The 18,812-nt window shown below is 61.2% G+C and overlaps 2 protein-coding genes across 2 annotated transcripts; one reads left to right on the plus strand and one right to left on the minus strand.

Annotated features, from left to right (window-relative positions):
* The first annotated feature begins 1,013 nt into the window (after positions 1-1,013).
* Positions 1,014-3,897, plus strand: CBX8 (chromobox 8). The gene is made up of 5 exons (XM_035026383.1): positions 1,014-1,167; positions 1,558-1,601; positions 1,801-1,866; positions 1,982-2,048; positions 2,498-3,897. Exons 1-5 carry the CDS (start codon positions 1,099-1,101, stop codon positions 3,383-3,385), a joined length of 1,134 nt encoding a protein of 377 aa, XP_034882274.1. The 5' UTR covers positions 1,014-1,098; the 3' UTR covers positions 3,386-3,897.
* Positions 3,898-9,621: 5,724 nt separating this feature from the next.
* Positions 9,622-18,723, minus strand: CBX2 (chromobox 2). The gene is made up of 5 exons (XM_035025857.1): positions 18,642-18,723; positions 18,526-18,569; positions 17,486-17,551; positions 15,100-15,202; positions 9,622-13,702 (listed from the first exon to the last, which is right to left on the minus strand). The coding sequence occupies exons 1-5, from the start codon at positions 18,711-18,713 to the stop codon at positions 12,401-12,403; spliced, it is 1,587 nt and encodes a 528-aa protein (XP_034881748.1). The 5' UTR covers positions 18,714-18,723; the 3' UTR covers positions 9,622-12,400.
* Between the last annotated feature and the right edge of the window lie 89 nt (positions 18,724-18,812).

The following is an 18,812-nucleotide window of genomic DNA, read 5'->3' on the forward strand; positions in this document are numbered from 1 at the left end:
ACGCGCGGTGCCGTGGCCTGGCGGGGACGAGCAGCACGGACTGGCGGCAGGGGCAGGTGGCTGCGGACGTCGGGGACAGGTCCGGGGGCTGGAAGAAGGCGCGCGACGTCCCCCGCGGGGTTCTGGGGCGCGGGAAGGCTCGACAGGAACAGAGGGTGCCCGCTAGGTCTGCGTTCGGCTTCCGAGCTAGGAGCGAGCGCTCGAGCCCAGCTCGCCTCGCAGGGCCCGGAGGGTGGCCGAGGGCAGGGCTGCGCGACAGGAGACAGAGACACAGGCACATTGATTTGTTAGCGGGATGGGGCTGACGGCGGCGGGGGAGGCCGTTGTCATGGAGACCGAGGGTCGGGTGTGCGGAAGGGGGGAGGGTGTCAAGAGGGGAGCGGGTCCGGGGCGCGAGGCCGGCTTTCGGGGTACCGGTGCGGCCCGCGGCGCCCCAGCACCTGTGCATTGTGCATTGTGCGGCACGGGCGGCGGCTGGGGGGGGAGGGGAGGGCGCGAGTCCGGGCGGTGGGGGTGGGGCGGTCGGGGTCTGCCGAGGGGGCGGGGCGTGGCTGACACCACCTCGGGGGTCCCAGCGAGAGCCCTGGGGGACGCTGAGCACCGGAGGGACAACTTGGTGGCGGCGGAGGGGACCCCGGCGAGGACAGAGGGTGGACAGCCCCCTCACCAGCCCCGCAGACTGACAGCGGCCGGGCCCGCCCTCCCCGCTATGTCACTTCCGGCGGCGGCCCCCACCCCCTCGCGCTCTGTCTCTGGAGTAGCCTCGGACTCCGCCCCCTGGCGATTGGAACGCGGGTCACGTAGCAACGCGGGGGAGAAAGGGAGAGGGGCGTGGCCCGGAGCTCGCCCAATCAGCGCGCAGGGGCTCAGGCCCCAGCCGCTCCGCTTTAGCAACGTCGTTAGCAACACGTGGGGCCGGAGGAAGCGCGGGGCGGGAGGGGAGGAGGGAGCGGGCGGGCGGGAGGGGGGCGGGGAGGGAGCGGGCGCGCGGGAGGGGGAGGAGAACTGACGTCAGCGGGAGAGTATTATGGTCTGTCGTGGGCTGGCTGCTGCTTTTCTGCTCCTGGAAGCGGCCAAGGGGGGAAGCGGCGAGTCAACATGGAGCTTTCAGCGGTGGGGGAGCGGGTGTTCGCGGCCGAAGCCCTCCTGAAGCGGCGCATACGGAAAGTAGGTACCTCCGTGGGCCTCGGACCGAGGCTGGCCGAGCCCTCCCCTCCCGGCCTGGGTTCCCTCCCCCTGCTGCAGCCCAGCTTCCCTTCCCCCAGGTCCCAGCAGCGGCCGCGGCCGTGGCGGCGGTGGCGGCGGCTCTGAGCCCAAGCGCTTTCCTTAGACTTGCAGCGATGCACAGATTGCATGGGTGGGGGGCGGGGTGGGGGGATGAATGCCGGTGCATGCACTTTGTGCAGCGTTTCGTGCAGGGGGTGATGCAGCGAGCGCGTGCCTTTCGCGATGGGATTTCGCGCATTCATTTGGTGCATGCATTTTTTGCATGTATTTCTTGTGTCCTCGTCATGCATTTCTCCCCTTGCACACACATTTTCCCCTTTGCATCCGCAGGGACGCATGGAATACCTCGTGAAATGGAAGGGCTGGTCGCAGAAGTAAGTAGGTTATATGCAATTCTCAACCCCAGACTGTTGTTCGGGAGGTTTCTTTCTTCCTCTTTTTCCCTTTACGTTGAAATACAACACAATGCAACAAGAAAAGTTAGACACACACACACACACACACACACACACACACCCGCCGCTCTTTCCCTGTTCCCGGGACTGACGCCCACTTCTTCCTGATTTCCTCTAGGTACAGCACATGGGAACCCGAAGAAAACATCCTGGATGCTCGCCTGCTCGCAGCCTTTGAGGAGAGGTACAGGCCCTTCCAAGCCTCAGACTCTGACTTAGGGACAGGGGTCCAGCCTGGACTGGAGTCCCACTAGATTCTTTACTCACACACCCCCTTTCTCTTTCCTTCCTGTCTCTAGGGAACGGGAGATGGAGCTCTATGGCCCCAAAAAGCGAGGACCCAAACCCAAAACCTTCCTCCTCAAGGTGAGATGGCAGCGCCCATTGGCGGGAAGCAATGTTGTAGTGTGAGATTTTTGGGAAGGGGGCCCTGAGGGCTTATGGACCTTTGGGGTGTCCACGCATGTTGCTCATTTATGATGTAGGAAGGAGTCCCCAGACGGGCTGTCACCAGGTCAGTGGCAGCACCAAGGGGTGTCTTGGGGAAAGGGGCTTAGCCACCCTAGGATTATGCCCGCACCATCCCAAATAGACACACAGTCCAATACCAGCAAGAGGTGTGCTTGCTGCAAATGGCTGCTTCCAGACAAACTCTCTACCACTTCCCCCAGACTGCTGCCCTTAAGCCCCACCCCCACCCATATAGAAATCCCGAGGCATCAGAGGGTGAAGCGGGGAGGCCCCCGCTGGAAGAGGGGTGGGGGGGAGTGGGCAGGGGGCCCTGCTCTGCTTTTGACATGCCTTCTCTCCTGCAGGCCCAGGCCAAGGCAAAGGCCAAAACCTACGAGTTCCGAAGCGACTCAGCCCGGGGCATCCGGATCCCCTACCCTGGCCGCTCCCCCCAGGACCTGGCCTCTACTTCCCGAGCCCGTGAGGGCCTTCGGAACATGGGTCTGTCCCCGCCAGGAAGCAGCAGCGGCACTGGCAGCACCTGCCGGGTGGAGCCCCCGCGGGACCGGGACCGAGAGCGGGAGCGCGAGCGCGAGCGGGACCGAGAGCGGGAGCGGGAGCGGGGTGCCAGCCGCACCGATGACAAACCCAGCTCACCGGGAGACGGCTCGAAGAAGCGAGGCCCCAAGCCCCGGAAGGAGCTCCTGGACCCCTCGCAGAGGCCCTTGGGAGAAGCCAGTGATGGCCTCGGAGATTACCTCAAGGGCAGGAAGCTGGAGGAGGCCCCTTCCGGGGCAGGAAAGTTCCCAGCTGGCCACAGCGTGATCCAGCTGGCCCGGAGGCAGGACTCGGACCTGGCCCAGTGCGGTGTGGCCAGCCCCAGCCCGGCGGAGGCCACAGGCAAGCTGGCTGTGGACACCTTTCCGGCCAGGGTCATAAAGCACAGGGCCACCTTCCTGGAGGCCAGAGGCCAGGGCACCCTGGACCCAGGTGGCCCCCGGGTCCGGCATGGCTCAGGCACCCCTGGCTCTGTGGGGGGCTTGTATCGGGACATGGGGGCCCAGGGGGGAAGGCCGTCTCTCATCGCCAGGATCCCAGTGGCCAGAATCCTGGGGGACCCAGAGGAAGAGTCCTGGAGTCCCTCTCTGACCAACCTGGAGAAGGTGGTGGTCACCGACGTGACCTCAAACTTTTTGACCGTCACCATTAAGGAAAGTAACACGGACCAAGGCTTTTTTAAAGAGAAAAGATGAATTGGTGGGTGATCCCAGGACGAGAGAGCAGGAGAGAGAGTGGGAGCGCAAACTTGGCATAATGCTTTTTATTTCTGGGTGGGAGGCGGCCTTCTGGCTGGTCCTGTCCCTAACTTCACACACCCAACCCTTTCCATTCCTCCTCCCTCCCCTCAGTTTTGGTTGGAAAGATTATCTCTAGAGTTATATTTTCTATTAGATGTAAATATGTTATTTAAGACAAAATATCTAAATATATATATTTCAACTCTTGAAGTTGTTTTATTTAAATAAGGAGAGAGAGAGAGACTCAGTGTGGTTTAGTTGGGGCAGACGGGCTGAGTCGCCGCCCCTCAGCCACCCAGGGCACTAAGGAGGTTGGGGACCTGGGTACTGGACCTCTCTGATGGTGTCTGGAGGGACTCAGCCTACCCACTTGACCCCTCCTCCCTTTTCCCACAGCCCCTTGGCAGACCCCTGGAACCAAGGCAGGACCCGGATTTTTTCTCTCTTCCCATTGGCCCACTAGGCCAACAAAAGATTGGCTCCCCAATCAGAAAAAAAGGGGGTGGGGTCAGTGTGTTTGGCCTTTTTTTTTTTTTTTTTTTTTTTAAGATTAAGAAGGTTGTTGGGGGGGGGGGGGGGGGGGGGCAGTATTCACTTGAATAACTTTTGTGTGTGATGTTGAAGGTAAAAAGTTGCAGGTGGGTGGGGAGCAGCAGATTCCCCCCAGGACCACATCAGGAAATGCACTTTACGGGAGATAACTTGTGTGGGATACACGCCGATCCGATCGTGTGTATGTCATGTGGATAAAATCTCCCAGTTCCCTCGATTCCTTTCCTTACTCCACAGAAAGAAAAGAAATCCAGCGAATCTGTTTACATTCCCGAAATGCCAGGATAAATTGGGAGGATTGCATGTCAGTGCCCAGAGTTCGAGACAGTCGCTTTACAGGAGAAGTGTTTGGGGGTGGACTTTTTCCTTTTCGCGTCCTCTAGCCTCGCCAGAAGAGACGGTGGCCCCCACCTCCCAGGAAGAGTTGGACTAGCCTGCCTCCCTCGGGGAGGGCGGGCCGCCGGCTCTCGAATGGACGCACGGCCAGACAGGCCCACCCTGCGGGACCCACGGAGGGAGGCGCGGCGGCGGGCGCGGCTGGGAGCGGGGGCTCCGCGCCGAGGCCTGGCCGGGAGTGCGGCGGAGGCTCGGGCCTCGGGGCTCGGGGCCGGGCGGGACTCGCATCCCCGGCGGCCCCGGCGGGCGAGGGGAAGGAGGGGCGAGGCGAGGTTTTCATCCAAGAATGCGCATCAGAAACTTTTGCTTTTTCCTCCCCCCCCCCCACCCTCTTCTTAAAAGCAAAAGCTATAATTTATAGGCCTTTTCGATTCGCGGAGTGTTCTCTATTTGAACTCGACATTCAAACTCCGCCAAAGGGGGCGGGAGGAGCCGGGGTTGAAAAGAGACGGCCGCGGCGGGGGAGGCCGTGCGCGGCGGCGGGGCCCGGGGCGCCCCCGTGTGCTCCAGGGATGCAGAACGCGCGCCCCTCTTTCGACTCGAAAGCACAAATCTGTCCCCCCCCCCCCCCCACACACACGTCCTTCTCTTCGAGGGCTGATCCTTTGGCCTCCCCGGCCTCCCCCGCCCTTAGAGGGCTAGGAAGATTCGACTGCCCACTGCTTGTCTAGGGAGGGCGTGGGGGTCCTGCGCGCGGGAGGAAGCACAGACTCGGGGCGAGCGAGGCGGGGGGGCCGGGGCTGGGGGGGAGCTTCTGGATGGGGATACAGGGTGGCAACTCCAGCCTTGTCCTCCTCCGCACTCCCCGCCTCCCCGCCTCCCTCTTTGCCTCGAGACTTTCTTGCCTTTAAAGAGAGGGGGTAAAAAAAAAAAAAAAAAAAAAAGAGGAAGACGGTGTACTACATGATTTTATTTGTTTTTGAGTATCAAATTGCGCCTATAAAGAGAAGCCCCTGGAATGGGGATTTTTATCTGCTCACATTTGTAAAACTGGTATTTTAGACTTTGTATAAAGAAGCGCCGTTGACCAAGTGTATCTGCTAAAATGTGGACGCTATTTTCAGATGAAGCTTCATTGAAGAGACATGTCTGTTACCCAGTGGACGGTAACTCGGGGACACGTGTCTACCTGGCTGCCGCCTTCCTTTCTCCCTTCCTCCCTTCCTCCCTTGGCTCCCATCTCCCTCCCTCGGGGCTGACTCTGACTCTTCCTTCCGACGTTCCGGGGCCAGCCTGCTTCTGCCCCTGCCTCCCCTCTGTCCGCCGTCTGTCCGTGGCCATGCGTGTGTGTCTTTTCCGCTCGCTCTTGCGACGCTGACCTGGGGGGTGGGGGTGGGCAGGGGCCAGGGCCGCGTGGCTGGGAGTCTGCAACCGCGCGGGATGTGCGTGTGTTGAGTTGATTTAATTCTAAGATTTGTACAAATCTAGAATCGATCCCCGCCTCAGCTCAAGAGTGAAGCTTCGGTACCTATCTTCTGCGGTCGTGAATGTCTGTATCCAATACCGCTTTCTACGTGTTTAAATATATACTTTGTAAATAGAGACATGTCTCGGTTTTATTCCTTCCCCTCCCCCCTCCCCACTGGAGCAGAGGGAAGACTAGCCTGGGGAGAGAGGACCCTTTCTTCCTGTCTCATCCCACCCACCCCCACCCTTGCCCCCATCGGCCCCGAAGGATTCCTCCAGTAAAGGCCCGTCCCCAACTGGGGGAACTTTCCAACTAGGGGAGGGGGGAGAGGTGGGATCCGGAGGGAGTGGGCCATGACTCTCCTTAGCCTCCAGGGGGGAGGTCGTGGCTTTCCTCACCTACGGGCTGCAATTTTCTGGGACCCAGGCAGAACTCGGGGACACCAGGAGGATGGGCACGACCTTTAGGGTCCCCTTTCTTCTGGCGGGGCTCCACCCCCCCGCGCGCGCCCCACCCCTAGGCCCGACGGCGCTGGTCCCCGAGGCCCGGGCGCCCCACAGATGTGCGCCCGGCGGTTCCAGGCCTGCTTTCTGGTGCTGTCGCGGGACCCGCCCCCCAGACCCACCCAGCCTCGCCAGCGCTCCCCGAAATGCAGCGCCTCGCGCCTATTGATTGAGGAATTGAATTCGCGGGTATTGCTAGGCAACTGGCTGCTCGGAGCCGGCGCAGAGCACGCTGATGTGATTAGTGAACCTGGCGCGGCCGCCGCGCAGCCCCGCGCCCCCCGCCCCCCGCCAGCCTCTCCGTCCCCGGTCTTCTTGGGGTGTAGGAGCCCCAACGCCGGGCGAGGCGCGGTCCGGGAAGAGCAGAGCGCAGGGTGGGGAGAGGGGTTCTTGGCCCTCCCGGGCGAAGACTTTGCAGGGCGCTGACGTGGGGCGGCATGGGAGAACCGCCTTCCGGACCCCAAGGGGGCCATGGCTTGTCCCAGTCCCACCCCTGTAGCCCCCCCGCGGACCGTGTCACGCAGAGAAGCCCTGACCTAGGCGCACTCGCAGAGCGCGAAGGGAGAGGCGTGGGGACGCGTTCGCCCGCACAGCTCCGGTCTTCGGCCAGCCGGTTGGGAACCCCGCCCTTGGCGGTGCTCTCCGCGCCTCTTTCCCCAGTTCTGAGAGCCGAGTGGGAGGATCGGGGAGGGAGGGAGCGACTGGCGCCGGGGCTGGGGCAGCGGGTCATGGGGCATTGAGTGCCCTTCGGACTTGAGGGGCCTGCGCCCGCAGCGGGCGGAGTCGGGGCGGGGATGGAGTGGGGTGGCCTGGCGAGGGGCGCCAGGGGCGCTCGCCCCTGAGCGGTGGCCCGGCTGCTCGATCGGGACTCCCTCAAGCGACCTCTCCCGGGTGTTTGGGCAGCGGAGAGGACTCGTGTTTAGGAAGATGAGAGGCGCCGACTCTGCCCCCTTTTCCCGCCTGGCTGGCCACCATCAACCCCGGCTTTGACCGGGAGCTCCTTGCGCGGTATCCGTTCCCTGGGCAGGTTCTCCAGGAGAGTGACCAGGAGCGGGGGCCTCCGCCCGCAGGGCCGCCTCTGTCCTAGGGCAGGGTCGGCTCCTCTGGCCGGCGCTGGTTGGACTGGAATCTTTATGGCTCTTTGAAGCGCGGCGGATCGAATCCACTTTTCTGTCCCTTTGACGCTTGCGACGCACCGATCCCAGGGGAGGCCCTGTGCTGTGAGCGGGAGACCCGACGGCGAGAAGGCCGGCATCCAGCGCTTTGGGGGCTCGTGCTCTAACTTTCTCCTCTCACCAAAAACTCCTCCAGGCCCGGAGGGGGCCTCGGATCCAGCTGGAGTCTGAGATGGGAGCTGCTCAGTGTTTGGCGGCGCTCCACGGCGTCCAGCCTTGGGGGCCTGGACACGGGGAAGAGGCTGTGGGTTGGGGCCGGGGCTTTCTTCCGGACACTTCGGAAATGGAGGCTGCCAGGGGCTTCTGGGAGCCGTCGGGGTGGGGGTCGAGCCATTCGGTTCCCCGGGGCAGCTAGGAGCCCGAGGTGGGGAATGTCCCCTGCGCGTCCGAAGAGCCAGAGGCTCCAAGTCCGCGGGCCGCGCGCGCCCTCTAGAGGCGACGGCCCGAGTCCCTCTCCGGGCGCCCACCCCCTCCGGGCCTTTCGATTCGCGGAGCGCTCGCGGCCAGCGCCTTTCTGGGTCTTGAAAGCGGCCCTGGGAAAGCCGCATCTCCCCCACCCCAAAGCACGCTACAGTGGGCCACGGTGGGCGCCCCCTCTGCGCCCTCCCTTGCGGAGAGGAAGGGGGTGTTCGGCCGCCGGGATCCCCGTAGCCTTGCTGAACCATCCCGCCAGGCGCCCTTGCGCTGGACCCGGCGGCGCGGGGCTGAGCCCGGGGGAGGCCGCGGGCCGGGTCGGGCCCCTTGGCAGCCCAGCCCACGCTTTCTGGGAAGGAGGTGGATGAGGCCATCAGATCAGCCGCGCAGAAACGAACAAAGGCCGGTGGGGGTCAGGGCCCCGCAGCCGTCCGGCGGAGGCTCTAGAGACAGGGGCTCCCACGAAAGCCTGGCTCGCCACCGGGGGCAGCGCGGGCTCCTGCTCTGCGTGCCCACTCCTTCCGGGCCATCCCCACCCCCCTCTGCCCTCTCAAAGGCCAGAGGCCCGCCAGGCAGGCGTCACCCCTGCCCACCTTCTCCAAAACAGAACAGGTCCAGCCTCTGCAGGGGCAGCAGAAGCAAGCAGGCCTGCAGCCTCGCCGCAAGAGTTGCACTTCCAATTCTCTGGCCTTTTCTGGAGCGTGCGTTGCATTTCTATTTGTAGTGCGAACCTCCTCCCCAAGGAAAACATCCAGGCCTTTGCCCCAACTAGCCTTTCAACTGGTGGAGGCCAACATCCAGGTCCAACTTCTGTCTTCACTTCAAAGGGAGCTTGATTCTCCCTGGAGGATGAAATTTATGAACACATTCAGGCTGAGGGCAATGCAAACCCCGAAGGCCCAGGGAAGGCTCCAGAATAGGCAAATCAGCTCCTTATGAGCTAGGAGTTAGGAGTACAATAGTACCAGCGACTCCAAACCTCTGGAGTGCCACAGCGGCTCCTCTGGGGGCCTTAGAGCTGTGTCCTTCTAAAGTGTTAGCACGGGGGCGGACTCAAGGGGTTATGCAGCTTTCCAGCACAGTGTCTTGGGGGTTAACTTAAGTCTCGCTTTCTGGGAAAGGTCTCCAAGTGAGTTTATTATGTCGGGCAGGCAGCGTCCCCGGCCTCTGCCTACTAGATGCTGGGAGCGGCAACCTTCACCCCTGCCCCCCAGTCGTGACCACCAGAATCATCTCCCGATGTGGCCCAATCGCCCTTTGTGAACTGCTGGTGTAGGGGTTCACAGTTGTAACCAACCCCACCCCTTTGCTTAGAAAAAACACTCCCCCCCCACCCCACCCCCTGCACTCCAGGAAAGGGGCTAGCCCTTTCCCGAAGGCTTGGATGTTTCCATCAGTCCACATCCAGAGTATTTTGGGCAAGTGAAGAGAGATTATTGTTTCCAGGCATCCCGCGTGATGTACACCAGGCTGACAAGTTTTAAAAAAAGATTTATTGATATACTAAAAGTTAACAGAAAGTAAGACAAACCCCGACACCACTCACTAATGTCTCCCCTGCAAAATAAATTAATGTCAAAAAACAAAAAACAAACCTGCAACCTATGCCTAGTGTTAGTTTTCCAAAAATACTAGAAAGGCAACAGAATCTTTAGATATACTTGAGCAAAAATCTGGTCATCTAGGCACTACCTCGCCCCTCCTCCCACCCCCTCCCCCCAAACCACCACTGGCTTCCTGGGGGAAGCATTTTCTCTAACTGGTAGGTTCTGATTGAATATGGGGGCTGGGCTGCCATCCTGCTTCAACAAAGATCTTAAGCTTCCCGGGGCAGTAACATATTCACTTTTGTTCTCTCTTTTAAAAAAGCAAACAAACAGCCATAGTTTAAAGCAATTAGAAGTGGCATACATGAATGATTTTTTTTTTAATTAAAAAACACAAATCAAGCCAGCAACTGGCACTGGTCCAAACCTCTGCTCCTCCTTGTTTCCCCCTAATGAAACCTCTAGGCCCAGAGCCCTCTTAGTCACGTCAGGATTTTGAGTGTAACCAAACCGAGGCACACTCTTTTTGGTACCAAAAAATATATATAAAAATATGTCAAACCCTCTTAAGGACAGACTGGCCGCTTCTTCCCATCCATGACAAGCAAACAAAGACAACACGATTAAAACACCCATTCAGCATACACTGTGACGCAATCCATGTGGGAAACCCTGCAGAATCAACAAGGGATCTCCAATCAGACGTGACTGATGCCGTGCACACACACACGCGCGTGCACACACACGCACACATAGCAGCAAGTAAGAGAGCACTACTTTTATTGGTAAACATGACAATCAACTCTCCAGCGGAGGCGGTCACGCCTGCACGTGTGCGCGCACACACACACGCACGCACACACCCTTTTAAACACGAACCACATGGAGTCACAAGCACTGAGAAAACCACACAACACAGCAAGAAGGCAAAGCGGCTGGGAGTAAGGTGTTTGCAGAGTCAACTTTGGGATTGAAGTAGCTGGTAAACAAAGGCACCACGTCGGGGTTTGGAGACCCGGCTGTTGAGAACGTCAGGCCAGTGCTGACACGCATTTGTCCAGCAGCCCACGCCAGCCCAGGGTGGCCCTAAGGGCTCAGAGCTGCTGGCAACCTGGCTCTGCAGCCTCTAAGGAAGCCCGGGGCCCAGCAGAAAGGGAGTCTCAGAGCCTGGAGGCCATCAGCCCCTCTGAGGGGAAGGCAGCCCAGAGGAGCCCCTCTACTCACAGCCAGGGAACATCGGGGTGTCCGGGGACTGGAGGGGAAGCTGGTGTCAGCGGCCCAGGGTGCTGGGATCCCTTTCTTCCAGACTGTGCAGTGAGCTGCAGTCTCTTCCCCCCGCCTCCTGGGGTGGGGGGGAGAGTGGAGGGGGCAATTCTCCCCTTTGCTGCCCGCTTTCCAGTTCTAGCCTGGTTGTCTGGGATGCCGAGCCCTCAGATCTGCCAAGATGGGCACCACTCCCACCGCAGCCCAGCACGGCTACCACGCAGGTGACCCAGAAGCCACATGTGGATACCCCTTAGCAAGGTCCTGGACACGGGTCTGTCCCCAAAGGCACACTGTTGAAATTGATTCAGACACACAAAAGCCATCTCTATTTGGCGCGGAGGGTGAGGAACGAGGGAGCTGGAGGTCTGGCAGGCCCACCCCTCAGAAAGCAGAGCCCCCCGTGTGAGCCTGGGCTCCCCCGTGATCAAGGCAACAGGACAGAGTGCCCACACGGGCTGGCTGGCTTCCACCAACCGCTGAGGCAGAAAAGGACCCTGCACCTCCACTTTTCTTTTGGCATCACAAAGACCTGGTGACCCCACTCCCTGACCCACCTCTCTGCCACGAGCCGTCCCAGGCGGCTCCCAGACTCGGCCCGTCTGGGGGCAGGCAGATCGGGCCTCTCAGATTGTGCCCCACTTCCAAAGGATTCAGGGACACGGCTTTGCAGCTGGGAAGGAGCTCGTGGAACCCCCGAAGGTGGGAGGGATTGTCAGGGAGAGGAGGTGCCCGTGGGCCGCGGCAGAAGTGGGCACAGTGGCAGCTGTGCCGGACAGGTCCAACGCCGGAAGTCTGCGGGCCACGGGAGGGTGGGCCTAACTCTGGCGACTGCCCACACTCCCACCTTCCAGGGGCTCCTGGGGGCAGTCTGTGGGGCCACAGCTGTCCCTGCACAGAACAGCACCAGCAGCAGAAAGGAGGGCAGCCAAAGTGATGCCCTTCCGCTTCTGCTCCCTTGGAAACGGGGAGGCTCTAGTGAAACAGCTGTGGGACCAGACCCCTCCCAGTTCGTGCTGACTTTGGGCCAACATTAATGTGAGCCAGGGTCACATGGCACCAGGGATGTCTGCAGGGTTCCTGAGCACCCCAACAGCAAGCACCTGCCCTACATTCAGGTCGCAGCCTTGAGCTGTTGGCATGGGGCAGGGACAGGGAGACGGACAGGCGCCCTGGTCCTTGCCAGTCGGGCACCACTCTGAAGGGGAGTCCTGACTGGCGAGGTCCCTTAGCTGCCCCCTAGTTGAGCCCTGGAGCAGTCCCTCAAGGCCTTGCCCCCACCCCAGTCCACGTTCCTTCCCCACCGCTGGGCAGGAACTACTAGCTGGATCCCTCCTCTAACAGCTGTGTCCCCCGGATATGCAGAGGAAAGCTGAGCCCCCACCCCGCCGTCATAGGCAGGGCAGTTCAAACAGCAAACGGGACGGCCTTGAGGAACGTTCGGCCAGAGACACGGGAAGGCAGACTTCCTGAGGCATGTGGGAAGTGAAGCAAAGGCCCAGAGGTAGGAACGAGGGCAAGGCCAGGCCTTGGCAAGGCATCAAGGTACTGCCCTGCCTGAAATCACAGGCAGGGCCACAGCAAGTCCCCTCCCAGCCTGCCCCGGAAGGAGGCCACCCGGACCCCAGAAAGGGCTGGGGGGTGCAGGGCAGTTATCAAAGCAAAACCAGAGGCCAGAGAAGGGTGGGCAAGAGCCGGGCCGCCACAGGGCATCAGTAATGTCTCAGGTTGAAGAAGCCCACGCTGGTGGGGGACTCCTTCACCGTGACCGTGATGAGGTTGGCAGTGACATCGGTGACAAAGACGTGCTCAATGAGGCTGCGGGTGGGCTTCCAGTCCTGGCTGGTCTGGACAGACACAGATGGGTTTTGTGCGGCGCCGGGCGGTGAGGCCGAGCCGGGCTCTGAGTCGGAGCTGCTCTCCTCCCCGGCGCTCAGCTCTCCGGGCAAGGCTGTCTTGCGTGCTTCCCCGGGGGCCGTGTGGCCCTCCTGACCGCTGGCGGCCGCGCTGCCCCTGACACAGTCCCTCTTGCCCGCAGAGGAGGGCAGAGCCGCCACCCTGGAAGGCAGCTTCTCGCTCTTGCTGCTGTCGGAGGGCATGGTGGCCCCACTCCCCCCTGCGGGGCCGCCCCCGGCGCTCTTCCCCACAGCCGGGCAGGTGGCAGGGACGCCCTTGCTGGCCGTGGCATGGCGGGCAACCATGCCCACCCCCGCTGTGCCGTTCTTGACACTCTGTAAGTCCAAGACCTGGAGGCTCAGCTCCTGGGTGGGTGCAGGCTGGGGGCCCAGGCACCCAGCAGGGCCCTTGCTGCTACTGTGGACATAGGGGGGCCCCCCTGTACCCCCCCCTTTCTGCTCCACAGCCCCACTGCTGGGGGCCTTTGGGACTTTGCTTCCTGGGGAGCTGATCCCCAGCTCCCCCTTCTGCGTCCTCACCTTGAGGTCCAGCCCGAGGCCGCACTTGCCGGCGGTCTGGGCCTTGAGGGCCAGTCTGCTGGCGGCCTGGGCCTGGCTCTGGCTCATTCGGTTCATGTAGTGCACGATGGAGCTCTGCCAGCTGATGCCGCCCCGGCTGGGGCTGCCAGCCATGCCCTTCATCAGGCTGGCCAGGTTCTCCGGGGTGGCCATGGCACTGGGGCCACTGCAGGCCTCCTTGGCGTGGGCCTTCAGAGCGGCCAGGCCTGCCACGGGGGCGCTAAGCGGAGGGGGCAGCTTGCTGGCCGGTGCCCCCAGGTCCTTCCGGGCGGTCTTCAGCACCTTGGCCAGGCTCACGGGTCTCCGGGCCGCCTTCTGCTCCGGGGGCAGGGGCTTGCGGCCTCGCTTCTTCCGGATGGGGTCCTTCAATTCAGGTTTGGCCACCAAGATCTGGGCCTTCTTCTGAGGTACCGGGTGGGTCTCGCGGCCCCGGGGACCCCGCTTGGCGTCTAAGTCACTGTCGTCCTCTTCATCAGAGGAGGTGGAGGAAGACGTGGAGGAAGAAGAGGAGCTGCTGGATTTGGAGGGCGCGTCGGGTTCCTGAAAAGACAGAGGACAGGTGTCACCGGCTGGAAGGCCGGGCCCCCAGGACCCCTCACAGCTGACACCTCCGGTGGCTGCCACCCCAGAGAAGCAGTCAGGAGGGAGCGATGACGCACCAGCTTGTCCAGAAGAGATCGGAAAAGTCCTTGTGAGATTCCATGAGATGCAGTTAAAAGCAGAATGAGCAGAACAAAGAACAGGTGGTTTGTCAAATCAGAGCAGAGCAACGAAGCAAAGAGCATGCGCGGTCACGTCCCGGGCACTACGGCCTTGAAGGGGGGACGCTGGTTTGGCTCCAGGCTCCCCAGCAGACAACTTGGAAAGGGAAGCGCAGAGCTTACGAGGCAGGCTAAGTAGTGCGTGTAAGTGCGCTCCGTAATCTGAAGCAAGGGGACATCCTGCTCCAATCCTCCCACTTCCCAATCGGACCCCTTCAGGACATTCCGGCACACAGGGGAACAAACTGCTGCCCTCCTGACTTCTGGGCGTCAGGGCACCCTGTGTCTCACTGGGCTGGCATTTCCAAGGGCACACTTTAGGGAAACGGAGCCAACACCGGCTCCCTGCTGTGAAGCTTGCGGGCCCTCAGCTGGGCACGATCCAATCCAACCCGGAGCCTCAGAGCCTCCTTGCCCAGCCAGGCCCACGGCCTCTATGCCGCTTCCGTGGTCCCCAGCTGGTCCCTCTAGCTGATGAGAGCCCGAGAGCACAGGACCCCCCGGCTCCCACTGTCCTACTCGAAAGGAAGATTGTGAAGAGCAGGCCAGTGCGGACCAGCCATCAAACCTTAAAGTGAGGTTTTCGCAGCCTCCCAGAAGAGAGGTTTCTGTACGTGCCTGAGCTCTTGGCCACACTGTGTGGGTTCGGGATCCTGGGGCAGTGCCCTTGAGAAAGGAAACCTAGGCACATCCCAGACTGGGGCTGTGACCCTTCTCCCCATCCTGCTTCTGAACTGCTGAAGGGAGGGCATTGCCCCGGACCCCCAAGCGTGTGTCCCTGTGGGCTGCTCTGGTTAGTCTACTCAGTGAACCTTTGAGCACCTACTGTGTGCACGCGTCCTGATTTTTTCTGTTCCCCCAAGCAAGTGGTCGGCAGCCAAGTCTGACCCTGCCATCCACTGGAAAGGACTGCAGAAGGGACATCAAATGAACAAGAAACCAGCTCTAGAGGGGACCAGCCCTCCTGGCCGCAGGGGCAGGGGCTTGCTGTTGCCCCCTGCTGGCCGAGGCATAGAGCCACCAGCAAGGAAGGAGGCAGAAGGCACAGGTCTTCCGAGCCAGGGATTGACCTCTGTGGAGGAGCCAGCGCGATCCCCATTCCCCAGAGCCCTCAACCCTCCTGCCCCTGCCTTCCACTCTGTGCAGAGCGGTGCGAAGAGGTCAGCGGCCACCCACCTTGAGCTTGGAGTGGCGGCTACAGGACATCACCGTGTGCTTCCTCGGCCGGCCCCTGGGCCGCTTGCCTCTCTTCCGGTTCTGCACCTCCTTCTCGTGTTCCCTTAAGACAATCACCAGTCAAGGTGGGAGAAGCCCTGTGCACACACCCTCTCCCACCACATGGGAACCCCAGGCCGCCAAACACCGCCCCTCAACACTCCGGGCCTGCGGTAGCTTATCATCAGTCCCACTGCAGAAACGCATGCCATTCATGAACATACCCAAGGCAGACGTCTAACCCTCCTCTTTCCAATACGGTATTAGTTTTTTACCTATTGGTTTCATTGCACTTGGGTAAAAATGAGTGAAAGAAATTTCAGCAAAGCCGGGAAAGGAACAATTCTCCAGTTTTCCCAGACTCCTCTTCAGACAGCCCTGTACTAATCCCGGCCACTTTCCATGGGGAGAATGTTTCGTGGAACTTCTAGAATGCAGCCCACTAGAAGGAGCCTTCGTTGTCCCATGGTCCAACCCCAGCGCTCCAAACAAGAGTCGCGGGCTGGCAGACAAGGACCACTGGCCCCAGCCTTTGCCTCTCCAGTCTATGAGCTCTGGTCAGGGGAACCAAGGGCTCTGGTCCCACCCTGCACTCTGGTCTTCCCAGAGCCAGTGCCCTTGGCTCACTCCCGGCTTCCTTTTCCTAACACCTCTTTGTTCCTAGACTGTGCTCTTGACAGATGCACTGGAGGTGCCCCATCCCGAAGTGGCTGGAGCTCAAAGCCCACACACCCTTAATCAGCTCCCAGAACTCGGGGTCATGAAGCCAAGAAAGCTGCCTCCAGCCCGACCCCCAGAGAAAGCTTGTATTGCAAGCCACCCCTGGGGAAGAGGCTGATCCGGAGACTCTTCCCAGTAATTAAAAGGGGCAACTGTCATCTTGTTGGGGCCTGGAAGGCTATCTCTTAAAGAATCCAATTAGTATAACCAGACAAAGCTCACACTCTCCAAAGCAGCCCCCAACCTGTCTCCCAGAAGGGCGGGGGCATCCCCTGGGTCTCCTCTGCAGATTTTGAATCTCAGACCTGCCCTTACAAACGCCACCCCCCCACACACCAAGTACAGGACTGCCAGCTCCTAGTTTTGGGGGGGGCTGTCGCCTGGGTGCATAGGGGGAGACACCCGCCTTCCCAGATTTCTCTTCCCCATGATACCCAGATCACCCCATGCTTGTTTTCAACTCTCGCACCTCCTGGAAATTTCACCCTAGTTCTTGTCTGGTGTGCAATAACCGAAAAGGACACACACTCTCTCAGCAGTTAGGGGGCTGTCTTGCAGAGAAACAGACCAGCTCCCACCACCCCTCCCCTGCCCAAGCTTACAAGACCCGAATTATGAATTCAACAGCGGACAAATTACTGATAAGCTTTTCCAGAGGTATGGAGGCAAGCGTACTCTGGCCTCGTCTCTCCTAACTCTGCTCAAAGCCCATCTTTACTTGCTTCCCACTGCAAGGCCTCTTGGAGAAGACCCCGCTACAGTGGGGGTAAAAAGCGGACCAGAGAACAAGCTGGCCAGATTGACCCCAGATGGGAAAGCTGCTGAGCAACTCATTTATCCGCGTCTATCAGTAGGGCAACCCGCAGTAAAGTCACCCCCCACCCCCCCGCAGTGTGCTTAGGGACATCGCTTCCCGGACCCTCCTGCCAGGAGGCTGGCCCCTCCATCATCTGCCCCTCGTCACCCTTTTGCCTATCTCAAGGACGTCTCTCTTAACCCAACTCTATCTAAAAATAGAGATGACATCTAAAATCACAGAAGCAAGTTTGTCCCCTGAGACTTGCAAGGGTGGTCCACCCCCCCCCCCATACCACCTGTTTTGCAGTCTAAAGAAAAATAAATGTGTCGCTTCCGGTACAGAACCCACTAACTTTCTGCTGTGCTGCTTTAGCTCCCTCTCTGGGCCTTCCCTTGCTCCATGGCACCCTCAGGGAGCACTGGGCGGCCAGACCACTATTTTTATGGCAAACCTGCCATCCTAGTTATTAGTGCTGTTGGCAAATGACTCAACAGAAAAGGCCAACAAGAGAAGCCAGAACTTTTCAGGAAGGAACCGAGAAGGTTCATTTTTGCAAGTCTGGCTGTCAGAAGGACCCAGAGCAGCACTAAAACAGTGACTTCTGAGATCTGGACATGGTGCTGGCCAGCCAAGGGAAGGCCGGGGAGGGGCTCATCTGGGACCTCAAAGCTGGGCCCACCTCCACTGACAGCCCCAGCACGGAGGCCCTCGGACCACAGCCCAAGCCCAGGACCCCTAGAAGGCCCGGTCGGCCCTGAACCACAACAGGACAGGCCACGTTCTCCCCAACATTCTCCCCCTTCCCACACGTGCTGTTAACTTTCTCACTTCTTCTGGAAGGCCAGGAGCAGCCTTGGGTCCAGGATATTTTCCTCTGGCTCCCAGCTGTTGTGTCTGGAAAAGCAAAACGCAAGGCGTCAAGAAACACCAGGCCGGGAAAGGCCACTTCACAAACCAGCTGGAGTGGGGCCGCCCCCTCGCTCTCCAATCCCTGCTGATGGCAAGGGCATCGGGGTGCTGTGGCAGAGTCCCCCTAAATCCCACCCGTGCCTAGGATGAGTTCCTGGAGACTGGGGGCCTTAAGGCCAATACCTCAGCCCCAAACTCCAAGGGAAACCACCACTTCAATCCTCAGTTAACTAACATTCGGCCTCAGGAAAACTCCACAGTCTCCCCCTGGGAGGAAAACCAATCCCAATAAAATGGGAAGTTGCCGGGAGGGAAGCCCCCAAAGCCTGGCCCGGATCCAGCGAGGGAAGGGAAGGCTGCTCCAGGATGCAGGGAGGGGCAGGCCGAGGGGCACAGAAGCGCTGCCCAAAGATTCAGAACAATGTGGCTGGCGCCCGAGCGAGCGCGGGCCGGGGCACCCGGAGGGGAATCAAAGAAAGAAAAGTGGGGTCCGGAAAGAAAGGGGAAACGGGTGTGCCCGAGGGGCTGTAAACAGAGCCCCTTCCGGGGATGCCAAGTCCCCTTCCTTACTTTAAAAGCGGGGGGGGGGGGGGGGAGGGGCCCCTCCGCCCCCCAATAGGAAGCTCAGGTTACAGTGGGGAAAATATGGACGGGAGAAGGGGGGTTCACGTCCCGCGGGGAGGGCTGGGGGCGCAGGCGACACATGGGCGCGGGCGGAGCGCGCGGCGCGGGAGGGAAGCGGGCCGGGGCGCGGGGCCCGAGGGGCTTCCGGGGGAGGCCGCCCAGCCCCGCGCCCGCGGGCCCGTAAACAAAGGGCGGCCCCGCGCAAGGCCGCGCGCCCCCTTCCCGCCGAGCCCGCAGGGACCCCGCGAACTTCCCGCCCAGCGCGCGGGCGCCCCCGCCCCCCGGGGCCGAGGTGGCGCGGGCGGGAAGGCGCGCGCCGCGCTGTCGGGACTCACTTGGAGGACCAGCCGCGCCACTTGACCAGGTACTCCAGCTTGCCCTGCAGGGAGAGAAGAGGCGCGTGAGCCGGGGCGGGCGGGCGCGGGGCGGGCGCGGGCCGGGCCGCACGCACCTTGCGGAGCCGCTTGCTCAGGATGCACTCGGCGGCGAAGACCTGCTCGCCCACGCTGCTCAGCTCCTCCATGCTGCCGCGCGCGCCCGCCCCGACCGCGGCGCCCGCCGCTCCCCGCTCGCCGCTGCCCGCACAGCCGCCGCCGCCGCGCGCCCCGCCGGCCGCACACAA

The sequence above is a fragment of the Mirounga leonina genome, unplaced genomic scaffold, assembly GCF_011800145.1.
Source record: "Mirounga leonina isolate KUSES-001 unplaced genomic scaffold, KU_Mleo_1.0 Mir_197, whole genome shotgun sequence".
In the NCBI taxonomy this organism is placed as follows: Eukaryota; Metazoa; Chordata; class Mammalia; order Carnivora; family Phocidae; genus Mirounga; species Mirounga leonina.

What these genes read in the sequence shown, in the direction of transcription:
- CBX2 (XM_035025857.1), bottom strand. Translation starts at nt 18,713, where the DNA reads ATGGAGGAGCTGAGCAGCGTGGGCGAGCAGGTCTTCGCCGCCGAGTGC. An exon ending in TGGCGCGGCTGGTCCTCCAA is followed by an intron (nt 17,552 to 18,525) that starts GTGAGTCCCGAC and finishes TTGCTTTTCCAG; the next exon opens with ACACAACAGCTGGGAGCCAG. An exon ending in GCCGCCACTCCAAGCTCAAG is followed by an intron (nt 13,703 to 15,099) that starts GTGGGTGGCCGC and finishes CTGTCTTTTCAG; the next exon opens with GAACCCGACGCGCCCTCCAA.
- CBX8 (XM_035026383.1), top strand. Translation starts at nt 1,099, where the DNA reads ATGGAGCTTTCAGCGGTGGGGGAGCGGGTGTTCGCGGCCGAAGCCCTC. An exon ending in TGGAAGGGCTGGTCGCAGAA is followed by an intron (nt 1,602 to 1,800) that starts GTAAGTAGGTTA and finishes GATTTCCTCTAG; the next exon opens with GTACAGCACATGGGAACCCG. An exon ending in CCAAAACCTTCCTCCTCAAG is followed by an intron (nt 2,049 to 2,497) that starts GTGAGATGGCAG and finishes TCTCTCCTGCAG; the next exon opens with GCCCAGGCCAAGGCAAAGGC.